Genomic DNA, 19,242 nt, shown 5'->3' with positions numbered 1-19,242 from the left:
GAAATTAAAGCTATTCATAATACACATACGCTAAAAGTACTTCTCATGGTTATCAGCAAGCGGACCATGACAGGAAGCAGGAATTCCTGAGACATAGGGCCTATTTCTAGAACCCCTGGGTCAGCTCCTTGTGATTATTTTTGAACTGAGAGGGGACTCCCCAGAGCTCCCAAGTTACTCAGGTTCTTCAAGCCTGTGGCCTAGAAGTCTGATCAGACCAAAAAGAGCAGCCAGCCTGCTGACAGACACTGCAGTCGTGGGAAGACGACTGTCTCCCTAACTGTCCTAGTGACCAATAGGGAGAAATCCCCTGAAGAGACCCAAAGCATCACAAGTGAGAAAACCCTGTCCCCCCAGAGCTGGAGAAGGTTAAAGCTCCCTGAAGCGCTGTCCCTCACACCTCCTTGGAGGACCTCAAACCACCAGAGAAAACTGGAGTGTGGCCAGCCACCCCAGGGGCCGAGCTCAGAGCAGGCAATCCCCCTCAGGAGCACAACCACTGCGGGTCCAGGGGGAACGGGAGCTTTTCTGTAGCGAAGGACTCTTCCTTACTTCACAGGAGGTCAGGTGCCAGCAGAGAAAGTATGGAAAGACTTTTGGTCCCTTGCCCAGGGAGGAGCTCTGCTTGTATCCTAGGGGAGCGGGGTGTATTTATGCTTAACAATCACTGTCAGGGTCCTCAGGGGCTGTTGGAACACTGAGGTGGAGACAACGATGGTCAAGGCACAGGCGAGCTCCTTCACTACTCGGATAACAGAGGATGGCACAATCTCAGCATAGTTCTCCTTTCTACCATCTGTTAAGCGGGCAAAAAAAACCTCTTTGGGAAAAGTGTTAAAAATCTTCCACTTTTTGAGTTCATGTCTTGGTGCTTCAACATTCTTGTGACTTCTCTAATTCGGAGCCTACACCCAAAACCAGCTGTAATCGCTTCAAAACAAACCCAACCAATGGACTCTAGCTCCCCCCTTCCCCTCCCTGTCTGCTCTGTCAAACCGCGCTGTGAAATCTCCTGGTGCCAATTAACCTCCCTCCCACTCAGGACCCAATAAAGGCTTCAGCCCACTGTTCCCACTCCCCACCCATCTGGTCAAGCACTCTGCTGGTTGTGGCCCTGCACAGCACACAATGAACTCCTCTCTGGGACTTAGGAGAATAACAAACTTCTTCCTTTTCAGTCTTGTTCTCTTCTCCTCCTGTGGCTGCACCAACTTTCCATACCTTACTCAATATCATGTCCTTAGAACAGAAAACCAAGCACCTTCCCCTCATGTTGCTCCTGAGCGACAATGGCTCTGGGTAGTGGGCCACCTGGAACCCAGCTCCTCAACTCACACTTGCTCCTCCCTGGAAATAGTCCAACTCAAGAAATCTGTTTTTATGCCCAGCAAAGTCTCCACAGATCTATAGGGACAACCGTGCCTGAAAAAGAGCCAGCTCTTACCAATACAAAGCTGAACTCAATCCAGACTGAAGGAAGCGAGGCACACTCCAACTCTGCTTGGGGAAAGTAGTTCCTGCTAGTAGCTCAGGCTATCAGGGGTCTCAAACTCAACTCAGCATGTGGGCCGCAGAGCAAGATCACAGCCGTTTGGCAGGCCGCACTAGGTCTACAAAAGGCAACTGTTACGCAACACTTTTCTCACTGCAGTTGAAAACAAAAAAAAAATCAGTACAAAATTGTTCGGCGGGCCGCGAGTTTGAGACCCCTGGTGAGAACCTAAAGCCAAGTGCAGCCTCTTCAGGGAACCAAGTTTTAAACAAACTAGCTGGAGAAAAAACCCATGGACCCATTTATTTCTAGTTCTGTGGAATTAAAAAGAAATAAAGCTTTCATCTCCATTGTTCTCTATTTTCTCTATGATCACTGGGACGCACACAGACACACACAGACACACAGTCACACAGACACACACACACTTCCTTGTGCTGCAAGTCACCTTCATGGCTAGCCCAGTCTGATTTACGCATAGCCTAGGTCTTTAGGAAACCGACTATTCGCTCTCCACGGCCACAGTCTGAAAGTTCGGAAGGCAACCGCATGGCAGCTGACTGTGGGAGGCAGACTCCCAGGTGGCCCCAGAGATTCCCTCCTCCCTCCTGGTTCACAGCCTTGTGTGATTCCCCCTTCCCTTGAGTAATTTGCTTCTAACCAATACACAAAAATAATTTTGAAAGGATGGCATTTTTGTGACTATAACTTCCATCTGGCTAGCAGAGTTTCTGCCCTTGGTTTTGATGAAGTCAGCTTCCTTGTCCGAGAGGTCCATGTGGCAATAACCTGACGGCCACCTCCAGGCAGCAGCCAGCAAGGACCTCAGGCTCTCATTCCAACAGTCCCTCAAGGAACTGAATCCTGCCAGTAACCATGTGTGGCTCCTTCCGCAGCTGGTCCTTCAGATGATACCCCAAGCCTGCCAGACCCCCTGACTGCAGCTTTGTGAGGGTCCTAAGCGGAAGACCCACCTAAGCCAGGCCCCTGACCTACAGATAAGCGTGCATTGTTCTAAGTAGCCATATTTTGGGGGTGCTCTGTTATACAGCAATAGATAATTAACACACTGGAAAAGCAAATGATAGGTCTGGCATATTTTTAAATTTGTGGGTGCCGGAGAGAATTCTAAAAGCAGAGAACAAGAGAAGTAAGTCAAGTCTTACAGGATAGACTAGAAGGTAAAAGAAGGAGAAGGCGAAGAGAAGGATTACAGCAAAGAAGCATCTAACTTCAATTAACATTCTGTGGATAAACACTCATCACATCTAGGCTGCAATTAGCTTCAACCACTTTGCTTTAAACCAAAGACCTGAGAAACTAAATACTTGACAAGCACCATCTCTGTTGACCTGAGCAGCCGGATGTTTGAATATGAAATTCTACTGACAAGATTTTTCTCTATGCAGTCTCATTTCTCAAAACCAGTGGTGTGTTAAATTGAACTGAACGACAAGTTCCACAAGGACAGAAAAAGCATTCTTCCCACTGCGGCTCTTAGCCTCACCAAGGAGTCTGTGCTCCTCACCCCGACCCTCCACACCTGTACAGGGCACCCCCATCCATAAAGAGCCCCTCTATTATAGACAGAGGTCTTTGGCTGGTCAAGTGGGACAAGCATCTGTGAATTACAAATCTACCTCATTCTAATTTGAGAAACACTAGAGCTCTGTCTAAAGCTGGGGTGTTTTTTTTTGGGGGGGGGGAGGGGAGGGGATAGGAGGAAGCAGGCCTGAACGGAGACACAGCTTTACGCCATTCCAACATAAACTGTGTGTTTAAGAAAACCATAAGCAGAGCTTCTGTACAGAAGGGGAAACATTAATTGGTTAAAGAGCAAGATTCAGACGAGACCAAATAGTCGTCCACATCTGGGGAGGGGAGGAGGGCGGGGCTGCCCTGACACATCTGGTCTGTCAGTAACATATGGCTTCAGTCTGCGGGTCCAGTCAGTCAGTCCTGCTGAACCAAAGGGAAAGGAGTGGGAGAAGGATGAGAATCAAACCTCTGGTGAGGAGGGAGGGAGCCCGGGTGTCTGGACCTGTTACGGAGCTACAGGAGTTACAAGTCTGTTCTTAGCACGTGGCTCAGTGAGCCCAGGTGCACAGTGGCAGACACAAGCAGCCACTCAAGGAGCGGGGAACGGCCTGCCTTTCAGGTTTATGTTCCCAGGAGAGGCACTCTTCCATTCCAAATCCTCTTCCCACCACTCTCTCATTCCCAGTGTCTGCTTGTGCCATAATCTGTGTATATTATATAATACTGATGAACAGACAGCATGAAGTTGAGTTTCAATTCAATCACATGCTCTTGAGTATATTTTGAAAACCTTCAGTGGATTACGTAGATTTACATTGAATAATCCTTAGATTAAACTACTACCAATCCCAGTTTTAAGAACATTTATACCCACAGTGTTATGCCTCGTTTTTTAGAAACTACCTCACACATTATTTCTAAGTTAAATTTGATCAGTTAGTGCTGTGTTCTGGTGTAGTGATTTTATAAAATACAGTATTAAGTCTTAAAGGTAGATTTCTGAGAGAAAAGTTTTGAATACTTAGGTATGTGTTAACATTCTTTTATACCTATGGAGTTCATCTATCTATCTATCTATCTATCTATCTATCATCTATCGATCTCTATGGAGAGAGAAAAGCGGGAAAAAATTAGAGACAAAGAATTATACGAGTGTTTAGATATTGCTTAAAATACTACTTCAAGGAGGGGGGAAACAACTAAAAATTAGGCACAACTGAAAGTGTTAGATTAAACCATTAACCAAAGAGATTAAAAGAAGAAGACATTCTACCAGGAGAATATATGACTTTCCCAAAGCTCCTCCAGCCTATTCGAGGCTCCGAGGATTGGAAGGTTACCAGCTGGTGCGGCTCCCCAGCGCGCCAGGCGCGTCTCCATCAAGAACAACCACAGATGCACAACAACGTTCTAGTCCAAGGGAGCTCTCCCTAAGCGCCTCTTTTGACTCAAAGGACACCTTTTCTCTTTCTCTTTTTGCAATTCCAAAGCTATGTGAGTCACAGGCAGGGAGAGGCCCCCTCTAAACCAGGTCCCATCCGAGGTGACGTCCCATCGCTGCTGCAGCTGAGCCACTGGTACTCACCAGCACACTGGTGCCCGCTGCCGGTGTAGCCAGGCAGGCAGACGCAGCTGAAGGTGCCGCCTCCATGGTGAACGCACCGGGCCTGGTCAGCGGGAGCACAGGTGTGGCTGCCATCCTCACAGGGGTTACGGGGTGGGGCAATCACTAAAAAGAGAAGAAGGCAAGGATGTCCAAAAGTTCAGGCTGCCAATGGGTGAGCTTTGCTCTTCACAGCGTGACCTGTGTACCAACAGTACTGGAGCACCAGAATGCAGGTTCTCAGGCCCCATCCCAGAGCCAGGAGTCAGAAGCTGAATTTTAGCAAGATCACTAGGGGCTTGTGTGCACAATATAATTCAAGAAATGCCAGTCTGGGTTTGTGGTTAAAACAGGAGGCATGAAGATCATCCAAACCAGTGGTAGTCAACCTGGTCCCTACGGCCCACTAGTGGGCGTTCCAGCTTTCATGGTGGGCGGTAGCGGAGCAACCAAAGTATAAATAAAAAGATAGATTTAACTATAGTAAGTTGTTCTATAAAGATTTATTCTGCCAAACTTCGTGAAAATCCGACATAAAGCACTTGGTAAGTTATTATTATATGCTTTAACTTGCTGTAACTCTGCTTTATAAATTTTATAAAGTAAAGTTACTTCCCTACTTTATAAATCACCATGACTGTGGAACCGGTGGGCAGTTAGAAAATTTTACTACTAACAGAGATACAACAGTGGGTGGTAGGTATAAAAAGGTTGACTACCCCTGATTCAAACAGTCCTGATTCAAGCTGCTAACTTCCCAGAACAACCGTTACACACACGTGCTCTCTGTGATCGCCGCTGCTGCTTCATCCCACTGGACTGACAAGTGTGCTTTCCCCAATATCATCTAACTCTACCAACGGATGAATGTGGAATTCTAGCTCTTTTGGATCTACTGCTTTTTTTTGGGGGGGGGGGGGGCAACGCTAGACAAGGGTATTTTATTATAGATGGGGCTCTTTGGCTAGTCAATTGGGAAAAGCATCTTTCAATTACAAATCTATTTCATCCTAACTTGAGAAATATTTGACTTCTATCTAGAGCTGTTGTTATTTATTAAGGAGATCCATAGTCTTGTTACATAATTAAACCAAATACCAAGACACACAGGAATCCCAACTGAGGCGATCATCCCTCAATATCTCCAAACCAAAAGTATCTTCACAGAGAAAAACAAATAAAGGAACAAAAAAACAAACAACCTCTTCCCCTTCCCCCTCCAAAAAAAACTTCAGGGCTGAACTGAGCCATCGCTTTGGGTTATTTGAATGAAAAGTATACCATTTCTAGAAAAACCATACAGCAGAGCTTCTGTGTAGCAGAAGTGGAAACATCACTGAATCAAAGAACTAGGTTCAGTGCCATTTTGGCCAAAAAAAGAAATGATTTTGGCACTTACAGATGCAAGTGTGCTGGTCTTCTGCAAACCTGTAACCGCTTCGACATTCACACATGTAGCTCCCCGGCAAGTTGATGCACACAGAGTTGGGGCCACAGTGATGGAAGCCAGTTGCACATTCATTTACATCTAGGAAGAAATAAGAACAGAAAAATGCTGCTTAACTCAAGAGTGCTTAACACAGCAGAAGATCTGAAAACTCAATGTTTTCTCATCACGATGAGGTCTCAATGGGACTAACAGCTGGAGGACTAAACAGGAGTCAAAATGCAGGATTTCCAAGCACCAGATAGGGATGCATGTTGCTGATCATTACAAATAATGTTTCAAGTATAAGCCATGAAATGTATTTTGAAAAAATATTTTGAAAACTTTTTAAAATGTTTAAAAGATACTGATCATTTAGAAGAAAAATACGTTGAGACAATGTTTCTTTTAAAATGTCAAGAAATTCCTACTGCTGCTTTGGGGGATATAATATGTTTAAAAAAATGTACTTTTGTCCCGGCTGGTTGGCTCAGTGGTAGAGTGTTGGCATGGCGTGTGGAAGTCCCAGGTTCAATTCCTGACCAGGGCACACAGGAGAAGCACTTATACCCTTCCCCCTCTCCTTTCTATCTCTCTCTTCCCCTCCCACAGCCAAGGCTCCATTGGAATGAAGTTGGCCCGGGCACTGAGGATGGCTCCATGGCCTCTAGAATGGTTTGGGTTGCAATGGAGCAACACCCCAGATGGGCAGAGCATTGCCCCCTAGTGGGCTTGCCAGGTGTATCCCAGTTGGGTGCATGTGAGAATCTGTCTCTGCCTCCCCTCTTCTCACTTCAGAAAAAAAAAATGCACTTTTTAGTAAACGTCAAAAATGCTTAATACAGGCTTAAAATGATAAAACTTAAAAACTCAAACTATGCAGGAATTGCAATAGGGGTCTTCTTTTCACACTCCCATCCCAAAACCCACTTCCAAACTGTCGTCTCAAACCTAACCAGAATACACCTTAGGTTTCAAACCACTGACTTTAGATTAACAGCTGCTAACCTCATGATCAAGGGAGATCATTAAGGAGACAGACACTTGTCTTCTATAAACACAGTGCTGAAGAACCCCATGAAAGAACACAGAGTCTGGCTCTTACCCACACAACTCTGTCCATCTCCCTGGTACCCAGAGGCGCATTTGCAGGTGTAGTCTACACCTGACCCTGGATGGCACTGAGCTGTCGTGTCACATGCGTGGCTCCCGTCGTAGCAAGGATTCACTGGTGTGGGGCCTGAGTCCTCTGTGTGGGTAGAGAGGAAATAGAAACAAAAAGCACAATTCGGCTGTTGCTAAGAGAATGGCACAAAAGGAAGGAGATCAAGAGTTGCTAGAACTAACTGTACATCCGTCTGTATTTGGGGCCCACATGGCAACCTTGCTAAATTATTAATGCCCAGTGCTAGCAGGGATGATCCACGTTGCAGCTGAAAGTCCCAGAATGGCTTCCTCTTGTCTATTCTACATTCAACTAGCCTTTTCTCGCTTATGGTAGGTTTGTGTCCAGGGAATGAAAGTATCCAACACATGACAATCTTTTATTTTAAAATGTTTGGGCTATTATTTCATGTGATTCTTAGGGTAATTTTATGAGGTGGGCTGTCACCCCCATTATCAGTAATTTTCACAGGTAAGGAAAGTAAGTGAGAGATTTGGGAAAAACTGCCTGAGCTCACAAAGCCAGGAAATGGTGCAGCAAGAATTCATACCCAAAATTTCTGCTTCTAAATTGATCAGTCTCTCACTAAATCCACTGTAAGTCGAAATTCAATTCATGAGAATATCCTACTTTTACAAAACAGAGGGGAATGACTTTTGCAGTGTTTATTTTTTAGGATCAACCTTGCCATGGACCCATCCATCCACTAGGTAGTGATGACTCTTAACATGTGAAATCTTCCCTTAATAATTTTATTTCTAGCCTGACCTGTGGCGGCACAATGGATAAAGCGGCGACCTGGAATGCTAAGGTCGCTGGCCCTGAGCGCAGGCTCGTCAATGTGGGGTCACTGGCTTGAGCAGGGGAATCGTCCACATGATCCCAAACCTCGCCTGCTTGTGCTCAAAGGTTGCTGGCAGGGAAAAGCCCAAGGTCCTGGCATGAGCAAGAGGACACTGGCACGGCCCTGGTCAAGGCACACAGGAGAATGTACAACTAAAGTGAAAGCAATTATGAGTTGATGCTTCTCACCCTATCTCTTCCATCCTGTCTCTCTCTCTCTCTCAAAAAAAAAATAATAATAATTTTATGTCTAGATAGAGTATAAGTTATGCTTATTGAGCCATGTACCAGGCACTATTCTAAACCCTTTACGTACCATCCCATTAAATCCTCATGACTACACTGTGAGGAAGGTATCATCATCATCTTCATTTTTACTGCAGCCAGAAGAGATGGGTGGAGCTGGGACGAAAGCCGGGCAGTCCGCTCCAGAGACCGTGCTTTCCAGCACTTTGCTACAACCTCAACCGAGGGAACGTCATCGAGTTATCTAGTCTAAGCCAAGGGCACAGAGATGACGGTGTTGGAACAAGCCCCAAATGCCTAAATGGGATAAATCTATGAACCATGGGTACATCTATTACTTCTCTGGTTCCTCAGGTATAAAATAAGAGTACAAATAATGCTTATGTCTCTAGAATTGTTGAAACGAATAAAGAAAACCCAACACAATGTACATGAAAAGCGATTCCCCCGGGCAGGCCTACCCAGTGACTATGATCCTTCTTCCTCCCCACTTGAGGTTTTATCTTTGTTTCAATCCCTAGAATTAATTCTGATCTTACACTGGAAAGACTTCAGGAACCCCGCCCAAACCTACCAGGCTCTATACCCAGCCATCTCTGCTACCAAGGGGGCTCCATCTACGTCATGACAACTTGGGCTTCTGCCTTAGATTTCTGTGCCTGACTCCTGTCTTGAGAGCCAGCTTAGTGCACTCCAAGTCCTGCCTGGCTGTCAGCAGCTCCCTCACTTCCCCAGAAACTAGCATGTGGGCTTCTGTAGACAGACTGCGGCTGTACAGCCTGCTTTCACTTCCAAGCTCCTTCTGGATTCCCTGTCATTTCTATCTCCCCCACGTCTCCTCACCTGCCTTGCCTCGTGTGGGTGGGCCCGCCCAAATTAACTCCTCGTCTGGACCCAGTTGCATGCTGCTGTCGCCTGCCCCACAGAATGGACTTCCTCTCAGACCTTCAGGACACCTGGCCCCCTCCCCAGGCCCTGCCCATGGCCCGCACCAGGACTCTCCCAGCTTTCTGCTGTGAACTGGGATGCTTTGGCTTTGTCTCTGATGGGACAGCCTTGCTTTCCGGGGAACTCCTATCATCTGCTTTATAAGAAGCATCCCAGTGTGTTCCCATAGTAGAATATTCTCAAGGTATTGACTCCCATATTATGGCCTAAAAAAAAATTTTTTTTTTAAAGGAAGGCCGTGGATTTATCCTTGGTTCACCTCAATGACACTAGCTGGAGTAATAGCATCCTTGCCAAGAGAAGAGGACCACCAAATGGCTCCAGCACCTTCTAAACCTAATGAACTTTAAGCATGCCAGTGTAAGCCCAGCCCCCCAAATCACGCAGACCCCCTTGGACGCCCCTCATCCCTCCCTCTTGGCAGACAGGACAGAGCGCACAGCCCTGAGGCTGTGGTCACCGGGTTAACTTACTAGTGGAGACCAAGCTTGTGAGTCAGTCCCCCGCCTGTGTTACAGTTAACAACAGCAGGGTCATGTCCTCGCTGGAGGCCCCATGTAAAACAAGAGCCTGATTCTCCCCCATTATTATTTCTCCATTTTAGGAGAGGATTCTGTACAATGTGCCTGGCCTGCCTAGCCAAAGGGGCATGTGAGCTCTGAAATGTTTTAATTTATGAATACTAATACTTAGCCTTCCTGTTCAGTACTTGCTGACACCAATTTTTCACCTTGGCACATGCCAGCAGAGATTAGTGGACATCTAAGAGCTTAGCACCCTGCCAGGCATAGAAAGAAAAATGCAGCACAAAAGTTGTTTTGCAAACTTGGACAGGATACATCGGCTTACCTGAAGTTCAGGAAAAAAAGTCCCCAATTACATGATACTGATCTAAATCCCCTTCACTGACAGGACCAGCCACATAATATGCAGAGCCCAGCACAAAAGAAAAACGTCAAACCCCTTGTCCAAATTAACTGTTTCAAGAAGACAACAGCAGGGCATTAAACCAAGTGTTAAAGCCCTTCTGAGCACAGGGCCCTGTTTACTAAATCTGTTTTTCAAAGCCACTATTTTAAAAATACATTTCTAAAACCATGTGCCTATTCATTCTCTATGGCTTGTTAGCTTTTCTCCTATTATAGTAAGCAAAGAATAGCAGTATCCTTCTTAAGACATTTTCAATTTCACCCTCACTCTCTTAAACAGCTTGACTCTCTGACAGTAGGTCTGGAACTAATTTACTCATTTAATCAAGAAGGGAAGAGCGGTTTTCCTTAAAGGAACAGCCCGTTCAGCTTCAGTGCGGGGGCCCTCTGCCCAAAGTCTCCTCAACTCACCCGAAGGAGCAGCAAAGTGGGAGCGAGGGCAGGAGTCCGCTGGCCCATACTGCAGCTCTGACCCTGGGCGGGAGGGCTGGGGGCACTGGGAGGCTGGGAGGCTGGGGGGCTGGGGGGCTGGGAGGCTGGGGGCTGGGGGCACTGGGAGGCTGGGAGGCTGGGGGCTGGGAGGCTGGGGGCTGGGGGGCTGGGAGCACTCCCTGGGAAGACCGCAGCACCCCCAACCCCTGGGAAGCCAGGAGTTCCCACATGGGGGAGGGGCAACTGTGCTGTTTCACACACATTCCAACCAGATAACCGCTCCCTCCAGAAAAAGTGAGAAATTCTTAAGAAGATACTGCTAGGTACTGAGAGGGGAAAGAAAAAGAGGTTTTCTTTTTGTCCTTTTTATTTTAGATTTTCTTTTGTCTACCCCCGCCCCGCTGCGCCCGCACACCCCCTCCGCGTTTTCTCTTATTCAGGGACGCTGAACAGTGCTGCTGTCTTCTGTAGGGGTGGGTGAAGCAGGGTACAAACACAAAGGGTTAAAAATACATGTTCCGGCCCTGGCCGGTTGGCTCAGCGGTAGAGCGTCGACCTGGCGTGCGGGGGACCTGGGTTCGATTCCCGGCCAGGGCACATAGGAGAAGTGCCCATTTGCTTCTCCATCCCTCCCCTTCCTCTCTGTCTCTCTCTTCCCCTCCCGCAGCCAAGGCTCCATTGGAGCAAGGATGGCCCGGGCGCTGGGGATGGCTCCTTGGCCTCTGCCCCAGGCGCTAGAGTGGCTCTGGTCGCGGCAGAGCGACGCCCCTGAGGGGCAGAGCATCTCCCCCTGGTGGGCAGAGCGTCGCCCCTAGTGGGCGTGCCGGGTGGGTCCCGGTCGGGCACATGTAGGAGTCTGTCTGACTGTCTCTCCCCGTTTCCAGCTTCAGAAAAATGCAAAAAAAAAAAAAAAAAAAAATACATGTTCCCTCTTGTGAAATTCAGTCTAAATTATGAGCAGCCCCTAGCGCAGCGGAGTCCAGGAGGCGTTAAGAGTGGGCTCCGCAGCCGGTGCCTGGGTTTGAGTCCCACTCGCCACCCTCCAGCTGTGACTGGGCAAACTTCTTCACGTCCGCAACTCAGTCTCTGTAAAATGGGATAATAATCTCCCTACAGGGTCGAAGTTGTTGTGGAGATTGAGTTGATTCATGAAGGCACTTCGTGTTTGGCACCAAGTAAACCATCCTTTGCTATTATTATTGTTATTATTAAACTTGTAGTGGAAGGGAAAATCATATAAAATCCTAAAGACAAATTAGCAACTTGGTATCTGCCAGCTGGCTGGGTTTCTCTGACCTTTTGTTGCTCCCATGGGGTAGGTCTCTAGGAAAAATATACCCAGAGGTCTATCTCTTCCCTCCGACTCTGGAATCAGAACAGGACTGCAGCCTGGGAGGCTCTTTCTGTTCATCGCCGTTTCCACAGATCCAACACCTACACTCAGGGAAGGGCTGGGATGGACTGCACATTCAAAGGTGAAGAATGTTTTCCCCAGTTGTTTTTGTTTAAATCTCTCCTTGAGAAATCGGCAATAACAATCTTTTCCAACCTTCTGATGTGCATGTTTCTCTAATATCAAGTGACACTTCCATGCTCTTAATTCACTACCTTAGAGTCCTACCTTCGGACACCCAATGCCCAGGCCCCATCCAAGATCCCTAAAACCAAACCAACCTCCCTCCCAAACCGGCAAACTCGGGGTTCTCATTTTAAGTCACCTCTGCAAGTCATCCTATAAGAGTCTAGTCCTCTGACCTTAATCTCCTGTTACATTGCCGAAGTGACACTTGCAGACAAAGACGGAGGAGGCTCACGGAGCCCTCCCCTCCAGTGATAAATCACAGAATCGTTTGTCATTTCTATAATAATCGCCCCAGAAACCAATTCTGGGCTCAACAGTCTCAACATGGAGCTGAATGAGGGAGACATTATCTCTCCCCTCACGAACCTCTTGCATTCTAGAATAAAGCACTACCATTGGTTTTCAGAATGAAAATGTCCCCTTGATTTTACAATATCATTTCCTATCTGTCAAGTTCCTTGACTTCACAGGCTCATCCACTGGCTTGCCTAGAATATTATTTTTAATGAATATACTTTATTTTTTAGAACATTTTTAGGTTTACAAAAAAGAACTAAGCAGAAAGTACACATTCCATCCCCCCTTCTGCTCTAATTTGCATAGTTTCCTTTCATTAACATTTCATATACTTGTACCTTTGTTGTAACTGCGAAACCAACATTGGAACGTTATTATTAGTGTACATTAGGCTCACTGTGTTGTTATACATTCTGTAGGTTTTGAGAAATGTATAATGACATGTATCCACCATTACAGAATAGTACAGAATAGCTTCACTGCCCCCAAAATTCTGTGTTTTCTACCAATTCATCCCTCTCCCCCCTCCCCTCCTTGAACACCTGGCAACCACTGATCTTTCTACAGTCTCTATCGTTTTACCATTTCTAGAAGGTCATATAGTTTGAATCATGCAGTATGTAGCCTTTTCAGACTGCTTCTTAGCAACATGCAGGTAAGGTTCCTCATGTCCTTTGATGCCTTGATAGGTCTAATATTTTTATTTGCATTATTTATTTATTTTAAAGATTTTATTTATTGATTTTAGAGAGAGAGAAAGGGGTGGAGGAGAGTGGAAAGCATCAATTCCTAGTAGTTGCTTCAAGTATGTGCTTTGACCAAGCAAGCCCAGGGTTTCGAACCGGCAACCTCAGCATTCTAAGTCAGCACTTTATTCACTGCACTACTATACAGGTCAGGCTTATTTGCATTTTTATCAAGCGACACAGGTGAGGCTACTGCTGACTGAAGAATAAGAACCACTGCTTTAGAGTTAGGGTTTTTCCTGTACACTTTTTAAAAATTAAGATATTCACATAACATACAATTCACCCATCTGAAGTGCACATTCCATACAAATGGAAATTTTTAAAAATAAAAAATGCACAATTAAATGGTTTCTAGTATAGTCCCAGAGTTGTGCACCCATCTGTCAGCACAATGACTTTTAGAACATTTTAATCTCCCTCCCCCCAAAAAGAAACCTTGAACCCTTTAGCTATCAATTGCCTATTCCCCTATCATTTCTTCAGCCCTAGGCAATCACTAATCTATGTCTGTCTCTGTAGGTTTGCCTATTCCAGACATTTTATATAAATGGAATCATGCAATATCTTGTCTTTTATGACTAGTTACCTTCACTCGGCATGTTTTCAAAGTTCATCCACATTGTAACATGTACTAGTCTTCACCCCCTCTTTACATTTAATAATATTCCACTGCATGAATATATGACATTTTAAAAATCCATTAATCAACTGATGGACATTTAGGTTTTTCCCACCTTTTGGCTATTATGAATAATGCTGCTATGCATATTCAAGTCCAAGTTTTTGTGGGGATGTAAGTTTTCATTTCTCTTGAGTATATAGCTAGAAATAGAATTGCTCCAATTGTAATTCTGTGTTAAACTTTTTGAGAAAATTGCTGGACTGTTTTCCACAGTAGCTACATCATTTTACACTCACACCAGCAATGTAGGAGGCTTTCAATTTCTCCACATCCTTACTAACACTTACCTGTTTTTCTTTTTAATTTTATCTACCCACATGCATGTGAAGTAGTATCTCACTGTGGATCTGACTTTCATCTCCCTGATAATTAATGATGTTAAGCATCATTTTTATGTGCTCGCTGGACATTTGCATGAAGAATCAGAGAAATATCTATCCATAATTCTTGCCTATCTTTTTCTTGGATTATTTCTTTTTATTAAGCTATAAGAGGGCTTCATATAGTCTAGATTCAAATCCCTTACTAAACATGTTTTGTAAATTTTTTTTTTTTATAGAGACAGAGAGAGAGTCAGAGAGAGGGATAGACAGGGACAGACAGACAGGAACGGAGAGATGAGAAGCATCAATTATTAGTTTTTCGTTGCGCATTGTGACACCTTAGTTGTTCATTGATTGCTTTCTCATATGTGCCTTGACCACGGGCCTTCAGCAGATCGAGTAACCCCTTGCTCGAGCCAGTGACCTTGGGTCCAAGTTGGTGAGCTTTTGCTCACACCAGATGAGCCCGCGCTCAAGGGGTCTGGCAACCTCGGGGTCTCGAACCTGGGTCCTGGGCATCCCAGTCCGACGCTCTATCCACTGCGCCACCACCTGGTCAGGCTATTTTCTCTTTTTTGATAATGTCCTCTGAAGCACAAGGGTTTTTAATTTTGATGACATCCAATTTATCTATTTTTTTCTTTTGTTGCTTGTGCTTTTAACATCATTCTCTTAGAAGCCATAGCCAAATTCAAGGTCACAAAAATTCATTCCATGTCTTTTTCTAAAATGTTAGCTCTTACATTAAGGTATTTGACCCATTGTGAGTTAATTTTTGTACATGGTGTGAAGTAGAGGTCCACTTCATTCTTTTACATGTGGAAATCCAGTAGTTGTCCAACAACTACTTGCTAAAAATGACTAGTCTTTCTTCTTGTCATATTGTTTTGGCTCCCGTGTCGCAATCAACTGACAGTAAGTGTAAGTGTGTATTTCTGGATTTTCACTTTGGTTCCATTGATTTGTATGTCTATCCTTAATGCCAGGACTCTATAGTCTTGACTGCTCTAACTCCTGAAATTAGGAATTATGAGTTCTCCACTTTGTTGTTCTTTTTCAAGATGATTTTGCCTCTTGTGGGTTCCTTAAATTTCCATATAAATTTTAAAAAACCACTGACAGGATTGTTGAATTTATAGCTCAATTTAGGAAGCACTTCAATATTTACAATATTAAGTTCTTAAATTTATGAATATGGAATGGTTTCCCATTTATTTAGGCCTTCTTTAATTTTTTTTCAAAGTGTTTTATAGTGTAAACATATTATACTCCTTTTATTTATTTATTTATTTATTCATTTTAGAGAGGAGAGAGAGAGGGAGAGAGAGAGAGAAAGAGAGAGAGAGAGAAGGGGGGAGGAGCTGGAAGCATCAACTCCTATATGTGCCTTGACTAGGCAAGCCCAGGGATTCGAACCGGCAACCTCGGCATTCTAGGTCGACACTTTATCCACTGCGCCACCACAGGTCAGGCCTATTATACTCCTTTTTAAAAATTTAGAATTTATTCCTAAATATTTTATTCTTTTCAAAATAAAATTGCTTTTTAATTTCCTTTTCAGTTTGCTCATTGCTACTTACTATATAGTAATACAATTAATTTTGTATATTGATCTTATATCCTGCAACCTTGCTGAACTTGTTTATTGGTTCTAATAGTCTTTTTAATGTGAGTTCCTTAGATTTTCTATATATAAGAACATGTCATATGAGAATAGAGATAATTTTACTACTTCCTTTCTAGGGCCTTTTATTTCCTTGCCCAATAGCTCTGGCTAGAACTACAGTACAGTGTTGAATGGAAGATCACAAATCTGTGTCTTGTTTCCGACTTAAAAAAAAAAAAAAAAAGTATCCCGTCTTTCCTTATTAAGTGTGATGTTACCTGTGGGTTTTTCACTTGTGTCAATTCCATTTTGTTTTGTTTTCTTAGGCAGTGGATTTTTGTCCTACTTTGATTTGAGAAATCCTTCTCCTCTTTCAAGTTTTAGGTAAGATATCACTGCCTTAGGGACAGGACATCTTCCCTGACTCTGCAGGCTAGGCTCATAGCACCCTGTGCTTATCACAATCATAACAACTACATGTCAGCATCCTTCTCCTTCCTAACTTGGCCCCACCTAGTTCACAGTTATATCACCAATACAGACTGGCCCTCATAATTGTTGCTGCAAACTAGCCTTTGGATGATGCTCTATTCCTGAGCTTGGCAAGGATCCTGTTCTAAAAGTTCCATTTCTGCCTCTGTCTCTACCTCAAGGACAGGACCATGCTTTATTCATCTTTATACCCTGCACATAACATACAGCTTGACACAGTAACCTTTAGTAACTGCTGTGAATCATTCTTAGGCTACTCAAAAAAAAGAATTAAGGGTACATGTAATTGTGTCCAAGAATAACAAAAAATAACTGTACCTTCAACAGGGCCAATTTGATTGGTTACAGCAAATCTAAGCACTCTTTCTTCAACGCTGTACAAGGCAAAGACTCGGTCCACAGTCAGCTGCTGGGTGGTGGGGATGCCCCGGGTTCTGGGGGCATGCCTGCAAGGCTGGTAAGTGATGTTCTGGTGGATGCGGTAGGACAATGTTTGGTTGATGGCACCAGAGGTGAGAGAGTAGTCTCTGGAACTTGTGGAAGTCACAGCTGCAAGAGACACAGTACACAGGCAAACCAGTAAATTTGAAAAATATTCAATGCAGAGATTTTTCATGTAGAGTAGGTTTTTCTGCAGGAAACTTTTCATGGAATCCCTGGAATACATTCCCTTGGGCAGTTTCTGAATTTACATGGAAACCTGCAAGGCAGTCCCAAGAACCTGAGCTGACACAAAGCCAAGGTGCTGAGAGGGAGGAGGTCTAAATCACTGCTGGTGAAGGATAAATGCTACTATGTGCCCACCACACCAAGGGCTCTCTACGCGCTGCCTTGTTGATTCCTCACAACAGCCCCTGAGGAGCCCCGTGGTTGCGGCACAGAGCCTCACAGAGGTTAAGAAGTAGTCCAAGATGCAGGGCTGGAAACACACAGATGTGATGGCTCTCAACACCCTGCATTTGAGTAAGTCTTAAGGCTTCCAGGGAAAGAAAGGGGTCATTTCTCTCAGTCTGAGTCTGGGGTCGGGAGTGAGGGCCAGTCATCTGGCCATCCACTGTTACTCAGTGTACAGGCAGGTCTCAGCAGCCATTCTGCTCCCTACACCTCCTGCTGCTTCCAATCCTCACACAGCAGGAGAAGCAAGGGCCAAGAAGAGGCAGACGCAGATGCAGATGCAGAGCAGAACCGACCGCCATGCTGCAGGATAGCAGCTGTGACTGAAATCACATCCTGCACTCAGGTGGTGTTTTACAAAACACATAACTTCACGCATCTCAGCCACATAAGGCAGACGGAAAAGGTGTTATTATTCTCATTATAAAGATGAGACAATTGGCTCTCAGGCGAGTGACCTTTTCCCCACATATTTTAAGCGGCAACTCCAGGATATGACTTTCTATCTTCTGACTCCAAAGCTAGCATTAATTTTACAACGCTGTGTAGTATCTCTTTCTGTGATTTTAAAGCTGGTTGAAATAACATTATAGAAAAAAATATATAAATTCCAATAATCAATATTATGACATGTCCCAGAGAACAGATGGTCAAAAACTATATATAATTATAGCATCCCTACCTACCCCTGAAAACAAGTTTACTGATTACATTATTATTATTTGAAAGTATTGGGTAGAAATATTAAGATTCTTGTGTCTAATAGCTGGCCCTCTGCTCACTTATATTTGATATTGAGCTTATTTTATGTGCCACACACTAGTCGAAGGACATCCCACATAGTAACATTCTAGCCTCATGACTGTCTTGGGAGATACGTACTATTCCCATTTTACAGATCTGAAGACCGGTTACCATACCTGAGTCTGAGAAGTGATAGATCTCCTTGTAGGGAGCCACGTGGGCTGTGAAATTTTCTGGGATGTAAGGCACCTGGCCTTCAATGTTGGTCTTCATGGTCAGATAGTTCTCTGGGTCAAGCCCCTCAGCAGTTTGAGTGATTCGAACCCTCTCCTTTCCTGGGTGGAAAGTGATTTCCATGTCATGGGTAAATGTAGCTCCTGGAGTGGGGAGAAAAATCAGGACAGAGATGAAAAGAGATCTTGCATCTTCTAGTAATAATTTCCTGTGTATATGTCCACCTCCCAGTTTCTACAGCTGATGGAGACGGCGCCTAAGGAGGTCATCTGATATCTAAGACGAAGTGCTACCAGCAGCTCATTATATCACTTCCTCAAATTTTCTATTAGAGTCTGGTTTTATCCTGCCACATCTCACACCGCTTCTCTTTGTAGGAGCTTGTTTTCTGTGAAGAAATAAACTCCAGGGAACACCAATGACCTTTTTTTCCCCCCAAAGGTGCCAGACTTAGCAAAAACCAACAAAAACAGGATACCCTATTATATTTCATTTTCAGAGAATGAATGTGTTTTTAGTATAAGTATATCTCATACAATATTTGGGGTATGTTCATACTAAATTATTCAAATTATTCATTGTTTATCTGAAATTCATGGGTATACTATACTTTATTTACCTACTTTTTGACTCAAGGTTTTATTTAAACTTGATTAAGAGCCAGATCCTACAACAGCTGTTGAACCAGGCAGCTGGATGTGGGGGAAGAACTTTTCCCTCAGCACTTTCTGTGCAATAGAGTAAATCCAAGGGAAAACAAGCTTTCTCAGGTAGGGAGGTGAGAAGCCAAAAGTTATTCTCTACATTCTTGCTATCAAAGGGTGGTTTGGCCCTGGCTGGTTGGCTCAGCAGTAGAGCATCATAGGCCCAGTGTGTGGAAGTCCTGGGTTTGATTCCTGGCCAGGGAACACAGGAGAAGAACCCATCTGCTTCTCCACCCTTCCCTCTCTCCTTCCTCTCTATCTCTCTCTTCCCCTCCCACTGCCAAGGCTCCATTGGAGCAAAAGTTAGCCCAG

General features: G+C 44.6%; 1 protein-coding gene across 2 annotated transcripts in view; it reads right to left on the bottom strand.

The window, feature by feature from the left end:
- Positions 1–19,242, bottom strand: part of NID2 (nidogen 2) — a 62,163-nt gene that overhangs the window by 16,576 nt on the left and 26,345 nt on the right. For both annotated transcript variants that reach the window (XM_066387998.1, XM_066387999.1), the window contains exons 7-11: positions 18,169–18,369; positions 16,673–16,903; positions 7,166–7,309; positions 6,034–6,162; positions 4,617–4,760 (exon numbers count right to left, since the gene is read on the bottom strand). In XM_066387998.1, coding sequence (XP_066244095.1) covers positions 4,617–4,760; positions 6,034–6,162; positions 7,166–7,309; positions 16,673–16,903; positions 18,169–18,369 — 849 coding nt within the window. The remainder of the gene's footprint in view (positions 1–4,616; positions 4,761–6,033; positions 6,163–7,165; positions 7,310–16,672; positions 16,904–18,168; positions 18,370–19,242) is intronic.

The sequence above is a fragment of the Saccopteryx leptura genome, chromosome 6 (assembly GCF_036850995.1).
Source record: "Saccopteryx leptura isolate mSacLep1 chromosome 6, mSacLep1_pri_phased_curated, whole genome shotgun sequence".
NCBI classification, from domain to species: Eukaryota; Metazoa; Chordata; class Mammalia; order Chiroptera; family Emballonuridae; genus Saccopteryx; species Saccopteryx leptura.
The sequence above is the reverse complement of the archived record's forward strand: the minus strand, read 5'-3'. Positions and strand labels throughout refer to the sequence as shown.